This window comes from Buceros rhinoceros, unplaced genomic scaffold (assembly GCF_000710305.1).
Source record: "Buceros rhinoceros silvestris isolate BGI_N320 unplaced genomic scaffold, ASM71030v1 scaffold7366, whole genome shotgun sequence".
Lineage (NCBI taxonomy): Eukaryota > Metazoa > Chordata > Aves > Bucerotiformes > Bucerotidae > Buceros > Buceros rhinoceros.
Window position 1 is genome coordinate 127,765 of NW_010416871.1, and position 18,364 is coordinate 146,128.

Here is an 18,364-nt window from a genome sequence, read left to right on the forward strand (position 1 = left end):
AGCAGCACTGGCTGTACTGTGTGCATGCGTGCTGGAGGAGGTATAGCATGTGATGAGACTAGAAAAACAATAGATGCACTTGCTGCCGTGAACTGTTTCCAACCAGCACAATGCTAGGTTAGCACTCCAGCTGAATTGCTACAGGCAGTTCTTCTGGCTGCTTGGAAGATCATTACCAATCAAAGCAGAACATTCTACCTCCCTGTTTCAACGTTACTAGATGAGAGCTTCCATTAAAGAGTGCTTTTTCCTTTGGGGCAGACTAACTCCAATAATGTGTTGATCTAATTTGATCCCTGTTTCACTAGGAGATATATCATCTCCAGCTTTGAAAAAGTTATTCAAGAGGAGAGCGCATGAACCTTTCACAATTAACATGCAACATCGGTTGCCATGCAGTTATAATAACTTAAAGTCAATAATTCATAAACTATAATGCATTATTAATCAATTATCGAGGCCTGAATTACATTTAATGAGATTAAGCTGATTGGAGCTCTAAGCTGTTTGAATCGTATTGATTTAATCAATGTGCTTAATTAAACTGTGTACATTTTTCCACATGATCATTATTTCCCAGTATCCTGCACGAGTGGCCTCTGCAATTCACATCCTCCACTGTTCTTTGCTCAGGAATTGCTCTTTGCTGCAAATTATATTTAAAGGTAAAGGGCTTGTTTCTTTCTGAGAAAAGATCAAAGTGGCAAAGCAACCATCTAAAGAGCTTATACAAGCAAATTGAGATGTGTTAGAATATTTACCCAAGCAACAATGCCTTTTTGGTTCTGTAGGCTTAAGATGAGACCAAGTAAACAACACCTCATCTCGTTTTATCCCTCATTCTAGTTCAAGGAGCATCTGCAGATTCAAAGGGCACAAACATCCTGCCATACCTATGCCAAAAGTGTTATTTTTTCCGTCTTTAGAAACATGCTTAGACTCAGACAGAAAATGTGTTTCAACTCCCCAAAAGACTACATTTAAGATAAGCAGGTGTCATTATCTCTTTATGATAATATTCATAATGGTTTCCCCAGCCTTGCATAAAGAAGACAAGATGACAGAAGAGCAACTCTAAGTGACAGCTATTACAGATGTAAATCCATTTACTATTGTCATATTTTGTTTAATTTCCCTCATCACTGCTGCTAATTATCCAGGACATTTAGGTTTGACTTTAAATCCACAATTCAGCTCTATAATGCTACACACCGCTAAAAGGACACTCATCAGGTGCGTCGACTGGGAGAAATATTCGTAGCGCACTGCATAATCAGTGTTCCTAACGGGAATCACAACAGTACCACCAGCCATGAAGAGAGCTTTGCAACTACTTGCTTTGTGACACCATAAATAATGACTGTCCCACCCCCCTCTGTGGTATGATGCTGTTCTCAGTGGCTGCAGAATTAACTCCCTATGGCAATACGCGGTGCTCACGTCTTTCAGCAATGCCAGCAGCCATCCTCTGAAGCAGTGCACTGCTGTACCACCCTACAGCCACTGCAATCTCCACTCCTGTAAGGAATTCCTTTGGGGCTGTTTCAGTGATTCCCCTCTATTAGCACCAACCAGAACAGCACCTACTCTGCACCACCTCGGGGATGAACTCCCCTTTCCCTTCTCTAACTAAAGGCTAGAGCTAACCCACACCAACTCAACGCGCAGCCAGGAAACATCTCCTGAGGAACGCTCATATAGCCAGCTCAGAATAGCGCAGTATAAACTGTCCTCCCCTGATCAGTCGCTTTGCATTTAGTGGTTTTAATTCTATCAGTCTGTTAACATTAGCAACATATTGGTGTCCTGCTTTCTTGACCAGAAGACAATTTTATCACCACCTATGAGTGTTCAGATCTTTTACTTACACTTTGAAGAGTTAATCTGTCTGCTCTGCCACTTAGAACAGTATCCTAGGGTTTGCAGGGTCTAGTCAGCTGTCTGCCAGGGAGTTCAACACTTATATGCTGCATTTGCATGCCTAACACTGTGAATTCAGGGTTTGCAGACTACTACTGAGTACACGAGCATGCTGTTAACGCTGCCTTCACTGGGCTGTCTGTGGCAAACCTGAGAAAATCAGAGCTCTGCAAGCACCTATTAGCTTCATCGAGCAGGGAGTTGGCACCAAGACCAGAAGCTTTATCACTCTGTTTCTGCATTCGTTTGAGAATGCTCTGAAAGATGTTGGGAATTGCTCCCTCTTTGAAAGTCCCTTCAACTCTTATCAGACAATGTCTAAGGTTAGACCTAACACAGCCAGGAACAAAGTCCCAAAGAGTAAATGCCTGCCCAACCATTCTTTCCTCTCCACTCCTCAACCTCTTTCCTTTTCCAAGGCTCACATGTGATGATTCAATATCCAAGGCAGGTGGAACATGCAGGCTCACCACACATGCAAGCTTGCAGAAAACCACCTTTTTTTTTTTGAGGGGTGGAATGGGACAAGGTGGGGAGTGAAAGAATGCTGAGAAGAGCTACAGAAGGTCAAATCTGCAGAGCCTAACTCTTTAAGAAGGAATAAGGAGAAGCGAAAAAGGAACACGGTAAAGGCAGGTAATGGAAGAGAAGAAAAACAGTCTTTTTGTCTCATCATTGGCACTTCCTACACAGAGTCAGCATGGGAAACTGTTGGCTTTATCACAAGACTACAGGGGATATTGCAGTTAGAGTGAGTAGCAAAGAAATCCCTTCTTGCTGGATGCTGAGTCTTCATATGATGGCAGGAAGGGCAAACTTAAAATAAACCAACAACAACAACAAAAAAAAGAGAGACTCTCCCAGTTTCTATTTGTACAAGTCCATGTAGCTGCAAAGCCCAGCAGGGACCACAGACCAGCCTCAGACTTTCTGTTGCAGTCTTCAAGCACCCAGACATCGATCAAGGTAGTTGCACTGTTCGGGCTGCTGCATGATCAGGATGCAAAGCACAGGGAGCCAAACTGTTCCTGGCTCGCTCTTACTTCATAACAGTTTCAGAACTCAGCATTTAATAAAAATTATTCAGTACACCACCATCACAGAAAGAGGAGACAGAAAGAGAGGAAAGAGAAAGGAGCCTAAAGTGAATATCAAAGCCTCATATAAACAAGGCGTAATGAAGGAAAACAGCAGCCCATTTTTCTCCCCTTCAGTATGCAGTGAATGTGCAATGCCTGCGAGCATGCATGCCTTGTGCTTCCTATTAACAAGGTGCACGTTAATAAATTTAACTCAGACAAATTTAACCATCCTAGGGCCACATTAATCAAAAGCCTGACAAGACCAATCTGAAAGAGTTGAGCAAGGAAAATAAAGCACAGCTGACACAGAGGATGCCATGCCCTCCCTGTCCCTGGGCCGCTCCCACTCTCTCAGCACCTCCAGCACTGCAGTAACTCCTTCCCACTGCACTCCTACTGGGCTGAGCACGCTCTTCTCCCAGTGCTCCTCACCCACCCAATGCCTCTTTATCAGTGATGTATCCTACTTCCCGTGTGTCTATACTAGCAAAGAATTTAGAGTATTCTAAGTACAATCATGTGCAAGAGCTACAAGTCCTGGCAGCAAGTCCCTTTGTGTTTCACCTGTTCCACAGGCATTTTTGAAAAGAATCTCTCAAGGTACAAAGTAATGAATGTACAAAGGACAAATAACAAACTTGATGGAAAAGTAAAATGACTATAACTCATGAAAACTATAAATTGGCCAGAACTAGAAGGAAAGAACAAGGGCTATCAATACTTCTTCATTACCCGTGAGCCAAGTTTACCACTGCTGAAGCTCCGCATCCCCCCAAGCTGAAAAATATATGCATGGAGACTGTACAAACCAGTGGGAGTTATTACTCCACCATTTGGTCCCTTTGGATTTAGGTTTAAGTTACTGCTTTTGCGTTGTCTTTTTAGCATGGAAAACACCGACAAATAGGTCCCTCCATCAGCCAAACCCCTTTTCAGAGAGAAGGGCATGTCATGCAAAACAAGGTAACAGAAATAATTGCCGATCAAAGCCACACAAACCAGCACAAATTAGGCTGTGTCCCCCAAAGCTGTAATTATCCAAGCTACTTAAACAAAATAAGCACATACGTGATTAGTCAAGATTTGCCTAGAGGCATTCCCCCCAGCGTGAAACACGGTGTGCTGCCTTGCTGTTCTTCCACTTGATAAAATGACAAATATTTTCATCACCTAAGAGCATTGGTGTTTAACTTTATAGTCAAGGAAACTTGAAAGAAACTCTGCTGCCTCACTTTGACACTGTTTCCCCCAAACAATTTCTATTTCAGTTCAGACGATAGGGTTTTCTACATGTTCTGTTTTGAATGAGTTCAATTGGTTCATGGATAGGTCTGGGAAGTCTTCAATCTTATTGCATGGCAGAGCTTCAGAGGAAGAGTTGTTTCATGGCACAGGAGTCACGGCATCTCAGTCTGAACCACAAGCTCCCACTGAATTCATATCACAAACCAGGGGATATATTTCTTTCTCTTGAAAATGAAGAGGACCTCAGCCACATAACTGGGATTTGAACCCAGCTGCTAAATATTACAACAGCCTGAAGCATGTGAAACAAATAGCTATCCAAACTGTTCATAGATACTTTACGAATCTTTCAGCAAATCTTTGCTGAAGTAGTAAGCCAAGGCTTGTCTTCTCAGAGAGGTCAGTGACCTCTGAAAGCCTGCCAGACTCTTTAAACACTGCAAGATGGATTCTGATACCACCTAAGAATATAGTGCTCCAGAAAATGACAATGCCTCCTAACACTGTCACATTTATATCATGATACTCCCTACAGTGAGTGTGACTCTTGGGGTATTCTCACACTGGTCAGTAGTGTGTTGTCATTTCCTTAGGATCCTCATCTGTGCCTGTCAATTGTCTAGAACATCGGCTGTTAAGCCCTGCACGCACAGAACCCATCTGTTCTCCCGTGCTCTACCACACCCAGCACAACAAGATTTCAGTTCGGGGCTAGCCCCAAGGACTGTAGATGGTATAAAGTCTAGCATTTGATCAGCATATGCACTTATGTTTCCCTCTTGTCTCTAGTGCAAAAGGTGAAAACATCATTAACTCTTCCTCCTTTAGTTCCACTGGTACAGGCCTATGATTTTCTTCCAGATTTTTTAATCCTGATCACTGTATGTGCATGAGTACAGACCTGGGTATACTGTGGGGATAGTCAAAAAAGAAGAAAGCTGTTTTACCATAATACTGGAGATTTTGAAGCTGGTTTTGTTTGTTTTTCCTATCACAAAACACAGCTTTCAGAAATTCCTTTCAAAGCCAAATGTGCTTAAATTCGGCATTTAGCACTTTCACTCGCCACGTGACTGACCCACTGCAACCCCTTGCTTTGATAAATCCAAACATTAACCTGGCTTTTGCTTTGTATCTTCATTGGAAAGGCATGCTCACTTGGGCAGAATAACTTGTTCACTGCATGTCTCTTCTGGGTGGCTCCAGGCCTCCAAGAAAAGATTCCAACTTACTCTCTTTCAGTTGCCCTATTAAGACCTTCTGCCATGAGATTTAAAACTCGTTGTTGACAGCTAACATCTAACCAGGTGATCATCTGCACTGTGCCAAAGGTTTCTTTATATAACCACCTTCCCACACCACAACTCCTACCCACTGGTTTTCTGTTCTGTATCATCATTATCATGGAACACAAGTGCTTGAGGGCAGGAATTATTTCTTTATGTCAGGCATGGACAGCACCCGCCACGGCCAAACCCACTGATCATGTGCTGTATGTGCAACTGCGGTGTAAATAATATTAATAATAGCAACACCAACAATCCAGTTGTCTCTCTGACACTGCCTCCAGTTTCCACCATTAAAGCTGTTTATGTGCCTTACGAATTCCCACGTAGCCTGTACCTGGCAATTTTGCTTTAAGATTTCAACCTAGAAAAGCACGTTCACATTCGGAAATTTAGTAACTCAGGTAAATGCTCGACTTACGATAAAATTATTATAATAAAAAGGTATGAGTTCAGGATGATAACACCATAATGTCAGCATAACTGCCGTCACTGTGTTCTAAACTTGAACCAGGAAAGAGAGCAATAGTTTTCACTAGCTCTGATATGTGAACTTCCTTTTAGTTGATGCACGTAGCACGGACATTATGAGGAGCCCTACTCACATGCCACCACATAATCCTGAAAGGGGAAACTTGGTTCACATCTCAGAATTCCTTTGAATAGTTGTAGCCTAATCTCAGTGAGATAATGGTATATATTCGCTTAACATCCAAAAAGATCTAAATTTCTTCTCAGAAGTTCTCAACCCGTGTTAGAGATGCATGAAGAGCAGAGATAAAAAGAATTGGTTTATGCCTTGCTATGGACTCAGCAGAAAGAGTCAACCTTCATATAAGTAGTTAGTCATTCAGGCTCTCAAATCAGAACTAACCTAATGTGATGCTAACCAGAATCTTCTTATCATTTGCTGTTGATTGCAGAAACTTCTGTTTCTTTATAATGAAGGTCTAAATCTTTGACTTTCACAGTGAAAAATAATCACCTCTAGATACCACATGGCAGTTATATTTACCATTACATAGTTCACCATCAGTTAGGACTCAGAAAGAATGCAAGGAACTGTATTGTGTCCAGATGGATTTCCAGGCACATTAGAGGAACAGGAATTTCACCAGAACACTTCGATTGCTGTTGGATATATTGGATACTGAACTTTGTAATTGTTTCAAATCATTAAAGAAAAATTTGAAGTAAAAATTTGAGTCAGCTCTCCTCCCTCCTCTGTGCAAATCTGTAATTTCAAAAAAGGGCTGTGATTGGCTAGTCCCCATATTTAGATTTCTTCTTCCAAAATGAGAAAGTCAAGAACATCACCACATTCACAAAACAGGTTGTCACTGCCACTGGTGACACGACTGGAACTCGCCAGCACCTTTTTTAATGCTTCGTTTGGCTACTTACAGAATTGCTCCAAGTCGTCTCTTGTTTTAGATTCTGGCACAGAAGTGACTGTCAGCAATGGGCATTGGTTTCCTCCTAGCGTCTGGCAGAGCGTCTGCTGCCTCCAGTAAACCTTCTTGGGGTTCCTATTTTGTTCCAGGGTATCAAGATGGGACTGAGAAAGAAACAAGGAGAAATATTTATAAGTGAGTTCATGGTCTGTAAAATCTGATTTTATTCCACTAGTTGTGTGTTGTTATTGGTACTAACTTCACCTCAGCTTCCCAGCTTTTCTCTTCTCCAGTTAATATCATCAGTTTTTACACCCCACAAATACGCACGAGCCATTCAGAACACATCCCAGCTCACTGAAGCTGCACAGGACTATTTATTCTTATACCATGATCGAGCCGAAGGTGTCCCTGCTCATTGCAGAAGTGTTGGGCTAGATGACCTTTAAAGGTCCCTTCCAACCCAATCCATTCCAAGATTTTACCAGAAGAATTCCTAGGTGCTTTTCTTATTAATGTAAAGGAATTCCTGTGCATACATGAAGTCCAAAAGAGAACTGCCCCCTCCTTATATTTTAACAGGGACTGTGCAGAAACATGAGAAAACTCAACGTTTTTGAGCGTTTATAGAACTGACTGGTTCACTGTCAAGCACATGTCAGTGAAACCCAGGAACAGCTCCACACCAAGGGCAGCCAAAAAGTTCACACCAAGACAACTTTTTGTACAACCAGTAGCAGGAAATTTGAAGAGCATCTTTCCAAGATTTTATTTCAAAAATGAGATTTTTCTCTCCCACCCCCGTTCAAGTTTACAGCATTTTTAAAGAATTCTTAAATCTAACAGCTTCTTAAGGAATTTGAGAAGATGAACTGGCAGCTTAGAAAAAATGCCTTTTTGGAACAGATTCTGATCGCCTCATTAGACACATAGCCACTTGTCACCCACACACCAGATGATGTGTGGTTCTCTGTTTACACTGCAGTTGTAAGTGGCAAGATTAGTGTAAGTAATGCCACCGCAGGGTGTGCTGAGTGTGGTGGAACACCAGTTGTCTCTCGATTGGTAGAAATAGAACTAGCACAGCACACACTTTGTCCTAACAGTACTTTAACTAAGACACACAAATACTCTGAACAGCCCTTACAATGGTGACTTTTTGCTTTACGAGTCAGAGCTAAATTTCAGCTGTTTATGGGACAAGACAGTCCTGTTCCTCAAAGCTTGGAGCTCGCTGTCTGTCAGACTGCTGTCCCATTCTCTATTTGAATGCAAATGCAGAACTGAAATTTACAGTCATCTATGTCATAAAACAATTAACACATTGCTCTATAAAGTAAATTCAATTATTAGATGCATCTAATGATCTCGCATAAATACAGGGAACTCAATATAATCGTTTACTTATGTTCCTGGAACCCAGTGAAACTTAATTGGGTATAGCTGCCACAGAGATTTCAGCTAGATATCCAAATAATTAACACTTGATGCAAAAATAGACAAATTACTGTTCATGAAATAAGTGTAATTACTAATGGACAAAAAGTAATGAACTGCAGAGCACATCCAGTTCAAACAGGATTCTGCGATGTGTATTTCCTATAAATATGCCCATAACTATGAAAAATACATGATATTTAAAAACATTTTCAAATTACTAACTTCATAGACAAGTTTATCTTCTTCCCCAAAGCACTACGTATTTAATTGAGCCCTTGGGTTCATCATCACTTTTAATTTATTTCTGATATGTAAAACCAACACACTTCACCCTTGGACAAATGCTTTAAAATTAAATCTACTGGTGCACAAACCTGATTTATTCACTGCGGAAATTAAAGTAACATGGCAATGTGTAAATTGCATCATTCAACATTTTAAATTAGTCCAAAGATGTCTTTCAGAATTATTAGAGGCAACAGTATTGCTTTGGCTAAAGAGCTGGTCGTGACAATCTATCAATATTTTCCATCCATAACTCCCATTTACCAAACTTTATGGTCCTTACTGAGTCTGAGTTCATTTGAACTTTTCCTGAAGCAAAATTCCCTCTAACTTCAATGAGCACTTCGTTAGAAGAGGCAGCAAAAATACTTCAAAACTTGCCCCTGCAAGTCTAGGAATAACATCTTTTTTGTCTCTGTTCTGTTCATTCAGGAGTAGGTAAGTTATTCAGTGATTCCCAGTGCATACAAACTCTACAGGTCTCTCTTGCTTTTGTACTAACAGAAGGTAGAAATCAATAGCAGTAAAATAATGATGAGGCACTGCATTTCAGTAATAAAGTATGGTGGTGAGTCAGTCCACCCAATTCTTCAGTACCACGTTTGTCTTTTCCCCTGCAGACTGCAGTGAATATATACATGCCTTAACACTGTAGGTGAAACTCCACTACTGGAGCATACTCCCTTCCTCACTGATTTTGAGGAGTAACTGGTACCCGTAAGCCTAACGAGGAGTCAGTTGGCAGGCATACTTTGGACCATGAAGACTTGGCTGGCCTTCTCCCAGATATTGGAAGCAACGTCTTTGAACATCTGTAGTGGGATGCAAAGCAGCTGACAAGAGACTGTTGGCTGAGTGGGCATTAGTCTAAGCCTAACTCTGCCAGCACGCCGAGCAGCATGGCTACTAAGTGGGAGAGGACATTGTCTCCCTTGAAAGCAGAGTCTTTCATATCTGCTAAGAGCAAACTGATACCAGTATAAAAATTAGAGCAAGCCTCAATTTACCAACCCACGCTGGCATTTACTGCCCAGAAGAGAAAGGTTTGGTGATGGAAACTGAGGGGAGAAGGAAGGGGAACTGATCTACTGGAACTGTGTGTCTTCATTCTCAGTAACATCTTTCTCATCTTTATCAACAAAGCAAAGCTACTCCCAGAACTATTAATTTCCTTTCTTTTATCCTACCTTCCTTTCAGACCTTGGGATCTCCTACATCAATCATAGAGAAAGCACATCAGACGCATTTCCCAGAAAATTCCCTTACCATCCACTCCCGGCAAGAAAAAGGCTGTAGAAAACAAATCCTTCCCCAGGAAGCAAACTTGGTACAAGTTGATAATACAATTTACACCTCAGACTTGTAGTCTTGTCAGTGCTGTACTGACAGCACTGGTGGGGGTGCCATAAATGCCTACTGACACTCCAACTGGCACAGAGGAAACAGCTGAGAAAGCATTCAAATGAGGTCAGCACTGTGGTATTGCTGGGTGCAGCTCGGAAAGCTGAGCTGTTACCCTCTGTCAGGAGGAGGAGCAGGCAGCTTTCCCTTCTGAGTTGACATTAGCATTAGCCCCCTGTTTCCCATCCCCTTCAGGAGGAGGATCCTGCAATCCTAAACAAATAGGAGACATCCCTGGTTTGCATTGTGACTTAGAGAAGCACCTTTGTACCCCAGCTTACCCCATATTGAAATTTCTTTTCCCCTATAGCATTCCGGACTTCAGAGCTGGCAGGGGCTGCAGTTGCAAACAAGGCAATGACAGCATCATGATCATTATAACTGCCTGTGAAAACAGTCCTCTACGCTATCTCATTGTACACATACTCAAGCAGCTCTGAACTGTCAGACCCACAAGCTTATCAGGGTGGACATATCAGTATTACCATCATTGCAGAGTAGGTATAGGGGTAATGGTAGGCCAGGTAGCAGACATCATCTTTATGAGGGAATTTGATGCTGAAGGTGAGCGTGTAGTAGAATTTTCCTCTCATGCCTCCTCCTGCAGCTGCACTGCTGCGGTAGTGATTTCTGGAAGAAGAGAAAGAAGGGGAAAGTAAATGGTTTTCACTTCTAGATGCACATTTGTAGCAGCCATGAGAGAACTAAGCATTCGGAGAAACATCTACCCTGAATGAGGGTGGACATTTCTCACACTGTAGATGGGTTTCACACTCAACCAGTTATCATGCCAAGACTGGGAAGGCCCCACGCATGTACAATCAATCCAATTCCAGCAGTGGACAGGTACAAAATAACAATACAGTGCTCAACAACATCCAGTAACGCAGCAAGGTGCCTACAGGCTGTATGAAAGCAGGAGGGTTAGAGAAACCAGGGCTCCAGTACAGAGACAGGAATGGGATTACGACGCTAAGCACTGAGCAAGGCGGTACACCAGATTTCAATGGCATCTTGGGATTAACGCAGTACTCGGAGACCAATGGGGAGCTGAGGCAGAACTGTGTGTGGCAGCACCGTGCACAGCCAGTCAAAGGGAGCACTCACATAGAAAAATAAGAGTTTGTTTCATTTTGTGAAGGTGCAAATAAGAAAGAAGCCAACTAATACTAGCTCATATAGCACAGCCCAGATATTTTTAAACTAATGCATTCAGCTAACACTGCTGCAAATTATCCAACATTCAAATCATCTCACTCAGAGATGCAGGTATCTATTCACAGCCCTGAACAATACCATGTGAAAATATCCTGTGAAAGTCTGGAGATTTAGAAAACATGAATACCCTATCAAACCAACCAGTCAGTTCCACCACAGGAAGGCATATTCAAGGAATAAAAAAATTCAATAAATAGAACATACATAAATTTCATATTTCAAATATCATCAAAGGCTCTTTGCTAGGCAGGAAGAGGAGGAGAGTGGGTTTGGGTAGAGACGGCACTCAGAGGACGGGCGACCCCGTGCAGACTTGCAGGCTGTGAGCTACCCAAAAAAACCTCTTTTGAATCCCTCCTTTTTGAAGAGCTGAGTCTCTCCCTATGAGGGAGCAGTAAGATCCAGTTGTTCCCATGAAGGATAAGGAACTGAGCCTGATGTGGAAGTCAGCAGGGCAGGAGCCTCGCCAGCCAGGGTCCCCTCCCACAGTACCTGAACAGGGCATATGCCTGGGGATTCAACCACATGACCAGACCTTCAGACAAGTTTGTGGTGGTGAGGCAGGACTGGGTCAAGCCAGGAGGTCAGTCCATGGGTAGGGATCCAGATCACCAGAGTTGATAGCAAAGCACAGACATGACAGTGACCGAGCTGGAGCCTCACCACAACAGAGTTCTGAGAGGGACTGAGTGGCCAGGACAGAGCTCAACTAGAGCTCTTGGGCCCACAGGCAGAAGGTGTTGGTGAAAGCCCTTAGAGTGAGTCAGGTCAAAGTCATCAAGGTGTACTAGTGCACACAGGCCCTTGACACTCCCTTCATTAAAACTACAAAACCTTAAAGTGAGATTCTCAGCTTAGTCCCAGGACCAGATCTCTTGCAGGAGACTTACTCTGATAAAGAGATGACTTCAGGCTGAGTAAGAAAGTTTTCTTCCAGCGGAGATGAAGAGACAATTCATGCACTTCAGGGAGAAGCCTCACAGAAAATTGCATCCATAAGTACATTTCAAACAATATTTTTCCCACATTGCACCAATTATGCTGTTGCCAAACCTTCCGATTCTGAAGGACTGTGAGGTTTCTTTGACAAATGTTATCATCAATGTTGCATTAAAATGCAAAATAGAAGAGGCAACCAAAAGATGCAATTTCAGCTCCTGAAATTTACAGTACCAGTTTATTTTGCTACTGTTCATTTTTACTCAAAGGGGTGGAAAGAAAAAATAATTATTCTTGTCAAATTCTCAAAAATAATCTGCTCTTTTTCATAAGGAGGAGACAATACAATGCTGCTGGGTTTTCACCTGAATTTAATAGTTAGGAACATGTGGGGTGAGTGATACTGACTGAATCAATAGACAGTACAGGAACACCAAGTCACAGTGGCAAACTGGAAAGCCTATGATTCTGTTCTCAGCTGAGCCCTTCACCCCAACATTTACTTTGCAAACAGACCACCTTAATATTGGACAAATACTCAGAGAAAAAAAAACTGCAACAAACCCACAGATACAGAAACATCTACTTAGCTGTCATATATGTATTTCAGTAGATCCAGGATTTGAGGTTTGGTGTTTTGGTTTTGTTTTTTCTAAGTCAGAACAATGACATTTAATTTAGTTTGTGTTAATTTTGACAGTGTAGGATAATTAAGAACCATTTCTTGTACAATGCAAAAGGAAACAACTCGTCTCCCTAACCTCTATTACACTCAGTGTCACTTGGAACGTTAGATAACCTTATTCATAAAGAACTGTCACAAAGTGCTACTTCCCTCCAAGTAGGTCTCTACAGGCAGATACTGCCTAAGTATCTTACAAAGACATTACTCCCACTTGTCCCTATTTCCTCTCCCTCTATAGTCTGTAATTCCACAGGCAAAAATGTCTCTCCTGTCTACAACAGCCACTTAACCCAAGGGTTTTGCAGCACCAGACACCTCTGACCTTGCTGGTAGTCAATGGTCCTTTCTCCTGACAGTGCTCAAGATCATGATCACAGTGCTTGCGCTCTGAGCACCTCTGCTATTCCAGCAAACTACCTGCCCAGAACAGGTAATTCCCCACTTTTGAATCACTTCTTGACACCTGCTTCAATCCTGTAAATTACCTGCAAACTATCTGGTAGTAAAGGACGTTTACAGGTGTCTTTGTAAGGCTTCAATATTCTTCACTCAGGCATGAAAAAAACCCCACCTGTGTGTAAGCAGTGTAAATGATCATGTATTCTTACTGCTTATAATCTGATCTCCTCACAATCCATCACATGATGCAGTAGCTCTGAATGTTTTTAAAAGAAACCTAAAAATCAGCATTTTCCCTCTTTCCTCCCTCTCCTTCTAGTATTGCCCGATGATGGCTCTAATGCCTCCTTGTTCCTCCACCAGACTCATAGTTTTTCTTCCTCACCTCTTTATCACAACGCGCTACCATACCAGCATAAACCCCAAATTAACAAGCAAGGAAGAGAGAAGGAAAAAAAGACACAGAAACATCTGGTTCTCACAACCTTATTTGTGTTCTCTTTCAAAAAATTTTCAAAGTCTCACATGCTCTCTACAGACTAATACACTGATTATTGGAAAGAAAATGAGAAACCAAGGTGTTGTGTTTTGGGTTTTTTTTAATCAGCATGCAAGCTGTATCTCCTCTGCCTTTCGGTCACTTTGTAATAGTGAAATCATTTTGCTTGCTGTTCTCCTTCAGAAATAATGTACAGGTGGTATATTTCTAGCACAGCTGTGATGGAAAGTTTATTAATAATAATTATGCTACTACTTATCACTTCCTCTGCATGAGAATTTTTGGAATTTGAAAGACCTTTGCAAGCATTATCTAATTAAAATTTGCTTCCCATTTATCTATTCCCATTCTTTACATGGCAGATAATTGACTCTAATTTTCTGTCCTTTATAGACAGGGAAACAGACACAGACAGGTGAAGCCACTTGGCCAAAGATACAGGCAGGTCTGTAAAGGTGCTGGACTATAACTCAGGAATTCAAAAGCACCAAGCAATACAAGAACACCCCTTGGTCATCTCGTCTTTAGACTTCCTGTCTGCAGCATTTAGTATAGATAAAGCATCGATAGGTGATGGAGTACGGCATTGTATCAGCTTAGGCTAAAACGGTCAAAGAAAATACCCGTATCATTGATTTCGAGGCCATTTCAAAACAGTCCAAATGGAAAGTAAACTATGTAACACTTCTGATCTGCTGATGCATTCCCTCTGTCCAAAACCTTTCTAACACCTGGAGTCTGGTGTCCTTATTTTACATGCCCTGACCTCCTTATGTCTCCAAGTGTGTCTGCTAAGTGCAATGTGCTTTGGTAACATCCCGGTTCATAAAAAAACCAACATTTACCAATTTATGGGGCATGGCTGTTATTTAAGGGTCTACCCTATTTGAAACTGGAAAATGCACAACACAACTTCCTTTCCAAGTGCCAAATCCACGTTAATACATCTTTAATATCAAGATTGCAGGCAGATTCCCAGTCAAAGCAGAATATTCCCGCAGCCCTCTTGCTATTACGGCCTTCAGTTGTGTTGTAAAGGTCAGGTGCTCTCAGACTGGTGTCTCAGCCCTCATTTGTAGATATCATGAGAACTGAGAGGTGGCCTGTTAATGCTGGAATAATGTTTTCATCTAATGAGATTATAAAGATGCTGAAGAGAGAAGACCTAGTTCTGACACCACTGTGATCACCAAACAGCCAAGTCTTTAGTGGTGAATTGAGAACAAAAAGCTGCATGTACCTCGTTACTATTTGAGAACTGACTATTGCCTGAAAAAGCTAGAGGTCAGATAACAGCTTAGAATGAGCCATCAGACTAAAGCGCAAGCACATTGTCACCAATTCAACATGCTGTCATTGTTCCTTAAATAATTTGCCAGAAAGGAATATTATTCAGCACGTAAAAGCTGCCAAGAAAGCAAGTGAATTAGACGATCTTATAGTAACTGCAACTCTGTTTATCATGGGTGTATCCTGTCACTTCATGGTGAGGCAACAACATAGAGCAGGAGTGTCACTCAGCTTCCTTTTGACAAGAGCACTGCTAATATTCTCTGTAACATAAAAACTCTCATGAGACATATGGGAAAGGTATGCAATGACAGAGCTGTGCCACAGCATTCATCTTTATGAGTGAACTAACCCATCCTCAGCGAAGATGAATGTCAGTGAAGAGCAGCCAACGTGCATCACCCAGACATCTTGTGAATGTGCCTTCCCTCCCACTGCCCTTCAGCTCAGGGGTTGCTCTCAACAGGAACCCTGCTGCAAAAGCAATTAAGGGCATCGCTGAACACTCTTCTCCCATCTTTCTGAATAACTCCCAGGTAAAAGTAATTAGATGAGGTTGCCTTCAAAACATGCCAGTCCCACCCCAGGACACCTGTGATGAGGGTGAAAGGAAATGAAGTGAGCTCTTTCCCCAAAACACAGGCAGCATGGTATCACCATAGCAATCCTACCTCATCCTATTTTGAGCCAAAGTCTGAGCATCCCCCAAACATACCTCCTCCACATTCCCTCCCACCCACAACTCCTCGTGACTGGGGTTCTCTTTTACAATCACTGAAATAAAAAGATCAGAGTTTCAGTACAGGTGAAAGTGCACGGATGTGTGTGTATATGCATTCTTGTACACACAAAAATTTGTATAAACTGGAATAAATAGTAAATGAGACAGACAACAAGTAGTTATCTGAGATGAACATGTTGACATATAATTCAATGTACGGTTAGGAAACACAGAATATTCCAAATCAATAAAACTTCTCTCTCGTGTGTTCTGAACAAGAACCTGATTACAAGCTTAATTATACAATCACGGCTTAATCTTAGAAGTCAGCGGCTGTTTAATCACTGCACAGTAACTGCCTTGATAATGGCATGAGAAGCCAGTGCTATGGTAGTCAGTGCATACGGTTTGCCCAACCAGAAGCCCATACTCACAGAACCCAGAGGCATGCAGTGGGAAGCCGCTGCACCACAATATGTTAGCTCTTGAGGTAGAAAAGGTCAGGTGAATAAAGTTTAGTGAACGGTACTTGAAACAAAAAATAGCTACTCAAATTGCTACAGACAGGCAGCCAGGTAGAGAGAGGATAATCCGAGATCTCAGACCCACCACCCCCAAAAAATAAAAGGAGAAAGAGATTACAACAGAGATTTGGGACAACTTGGACATTTTTTTGTGTCAACAAGTTTTGCCTTCTGGAAGGCAGCCCACTGTCATTGTTCAGGTTTATTGCCTCATCAAATCCACTTGAACATTGCCATCTCTGAATCTAACAGCAAAATTGTGAGCTGCAATGCAAACACGATTTCTTACAAAGAGAAAGTCCATTATTACACAGCAGTTTCTAAACTCAGACTAATCACATGAGTTCTTGAAGGAAGGAGTATCATTAGAACATCAGAGAAGTTGAGCTCTGGCCTGAAACCACTGCTCACCATGCCAGACAATTATTGTTTTGTTAATTACAATAACATCTTTCTGTTTTCTTCTATTTTCCTGCCCTTCTGCAGTCACTGGGTAGCCCAAGCCCCATGCATGCTTCAACTGCAAAGTATTAGGGCCAAGGACTAGGTTTTTGGTTTGTTTATACGGTGCCTGATGCAGCACCCATGGTCCTGAGACACCAAGGAATTCTGGCAAAGCAAATTGGTGAATAGGAATCAATAGGAAAAATCATTAGAACCACCAATTATAGTGGGAAAACTTGTCATGCAGGTATCCCAAGCCCCAGCTTTCAAGTCTTGATAGGTAAGTCCAGAATAAAATAGTTAATTAACATCAAATGCTGCAGTATTTTCCTGTAATTTTCCTCCTTGTTCTATCCTGTCTCCCAGCCTTCAACTCTGCACAGATTTTCTAATCCAAAACATATCAGTTATCCTAGTCCTGAAAACCTTTTCAGTCACCACCTTTAAAGTATTGTGGATAACATTTTGGAAGGCTTGAGAAAGCAAAACAGGGTTCAGTCAACCTTCTGAAACCCCAGACTCCACACTTGTCTCCTTCATCTGGAATAACCACAATGAATCAGGGATCAGTTTTCTGCACGGAAGTGAGAATGTTTCTCACGAGTCAAGCTCCAGCTCAGATACAAGGTAAAGATGAGACTGATCTAGTGTTTTTCTTCTGAGGCTCTGACATGCAGAAACCACCTGAAATGTGGAACTTACGTAAATATCAGCACTGAGCTTCTCAGAATTCTTTTACACCACTGCTCCCACCGCAAAATTTCCCATAGGACAGGGAGTAAGGCTAATCCCCCGCTGTTCCTGCTATCAGGACAAGGTCTCTATGGTGCCAATAAGCGTGGCCCACAGACCACTGTGCCTTCCGGCTTTGCAAAGAAGGGAAGCTTGTGGAGATACTAAGGTATAGGGATAATCACAAACAAAAAGTGTGTATTTGTATACGTCTATTTCTACATATATATTTATGTAGGTATATATACACACACCCCCAAACACCCCTGTGTATACGCTAACCCTTTCTTTAGCTTCTCAGCTTCTACAGCTCTTACAATAGTCAACGTATACAAAAGAAAGAAATTATCTCACCCAGCTTATCTCTCCCTGGACCAGGGAAAAAGCCAATTATACTCCCTTTGTAGGTTAAGCTTCCTCGTATTTGTCACTGCATCATCAAGGTTTGAGCACTCCCTATTCCCTTCCCTCCTTGGGAAGCGAGTTCTGCACATGCCCTATTTTTCCCCAGGCATCTAACGTAGAGCTCTCAGTTGTAGCTGTTTTCTGAAGGCAGAAGTACACACGCATTGAACTAGCAACAACCGAGAGATGTTTGAAACAGGTGGCACCAGCGGTGGGAGGTTAACCACATCAGTACAGTTAACCGGAGGGAAACAGAGGGGAAAGGAAGCCACAAATTATCCACCAAAAATGCACTTACTTGTAGTAGCAGATGTCATGGCCTGCTCGGAGCCAGCGAGGCCTGCCCTGGAGAGCTTCCTTCACTGAATACAAGACCGGCTGCATGCCTACGCAAAACAAGACAGTTTCAAGTGACACGACTTCCCTGGCTGGAACAGACAGGGGTGGGGAAGAAA

At 42.1% G+C, this 18,364-nt stretch overlaps 1 protein-coding gene across 1 annotated transcript in view; it reads right to left on the reverse strand.

Annotated features, from left to right (window-relative positions):
- AGBL1 (ATP/GTP binding protein-like 1) overlaps window positions 1–18,364 on the reverse strand; it is a gene marked incomplete at its 3' end in the record, with an annotated part of 142,049 nt that overhangs the window by 103,681 nt on the left and 20,004 nt on the right. The window contains exons 11-13 of the mRNA XM_010137966.1: window positions 18,208–18,295; window positions 10,539–10,683; window positions 6,938–7,091 (exon numbers count right to left, since the gene is read on the reverse strand). Coding sequence (XP_010136268.1) covers window positions 6,938–7,091; window positions 10,539–10,683; window positions 18,208–18,295 — 387 coding nt within the window. The remainder of the gene's footprint in view (window positions 1–6,937; window positions 7,092–10,538; window positions 10,684–18,207; window positions 18,296–18,364) is intronic.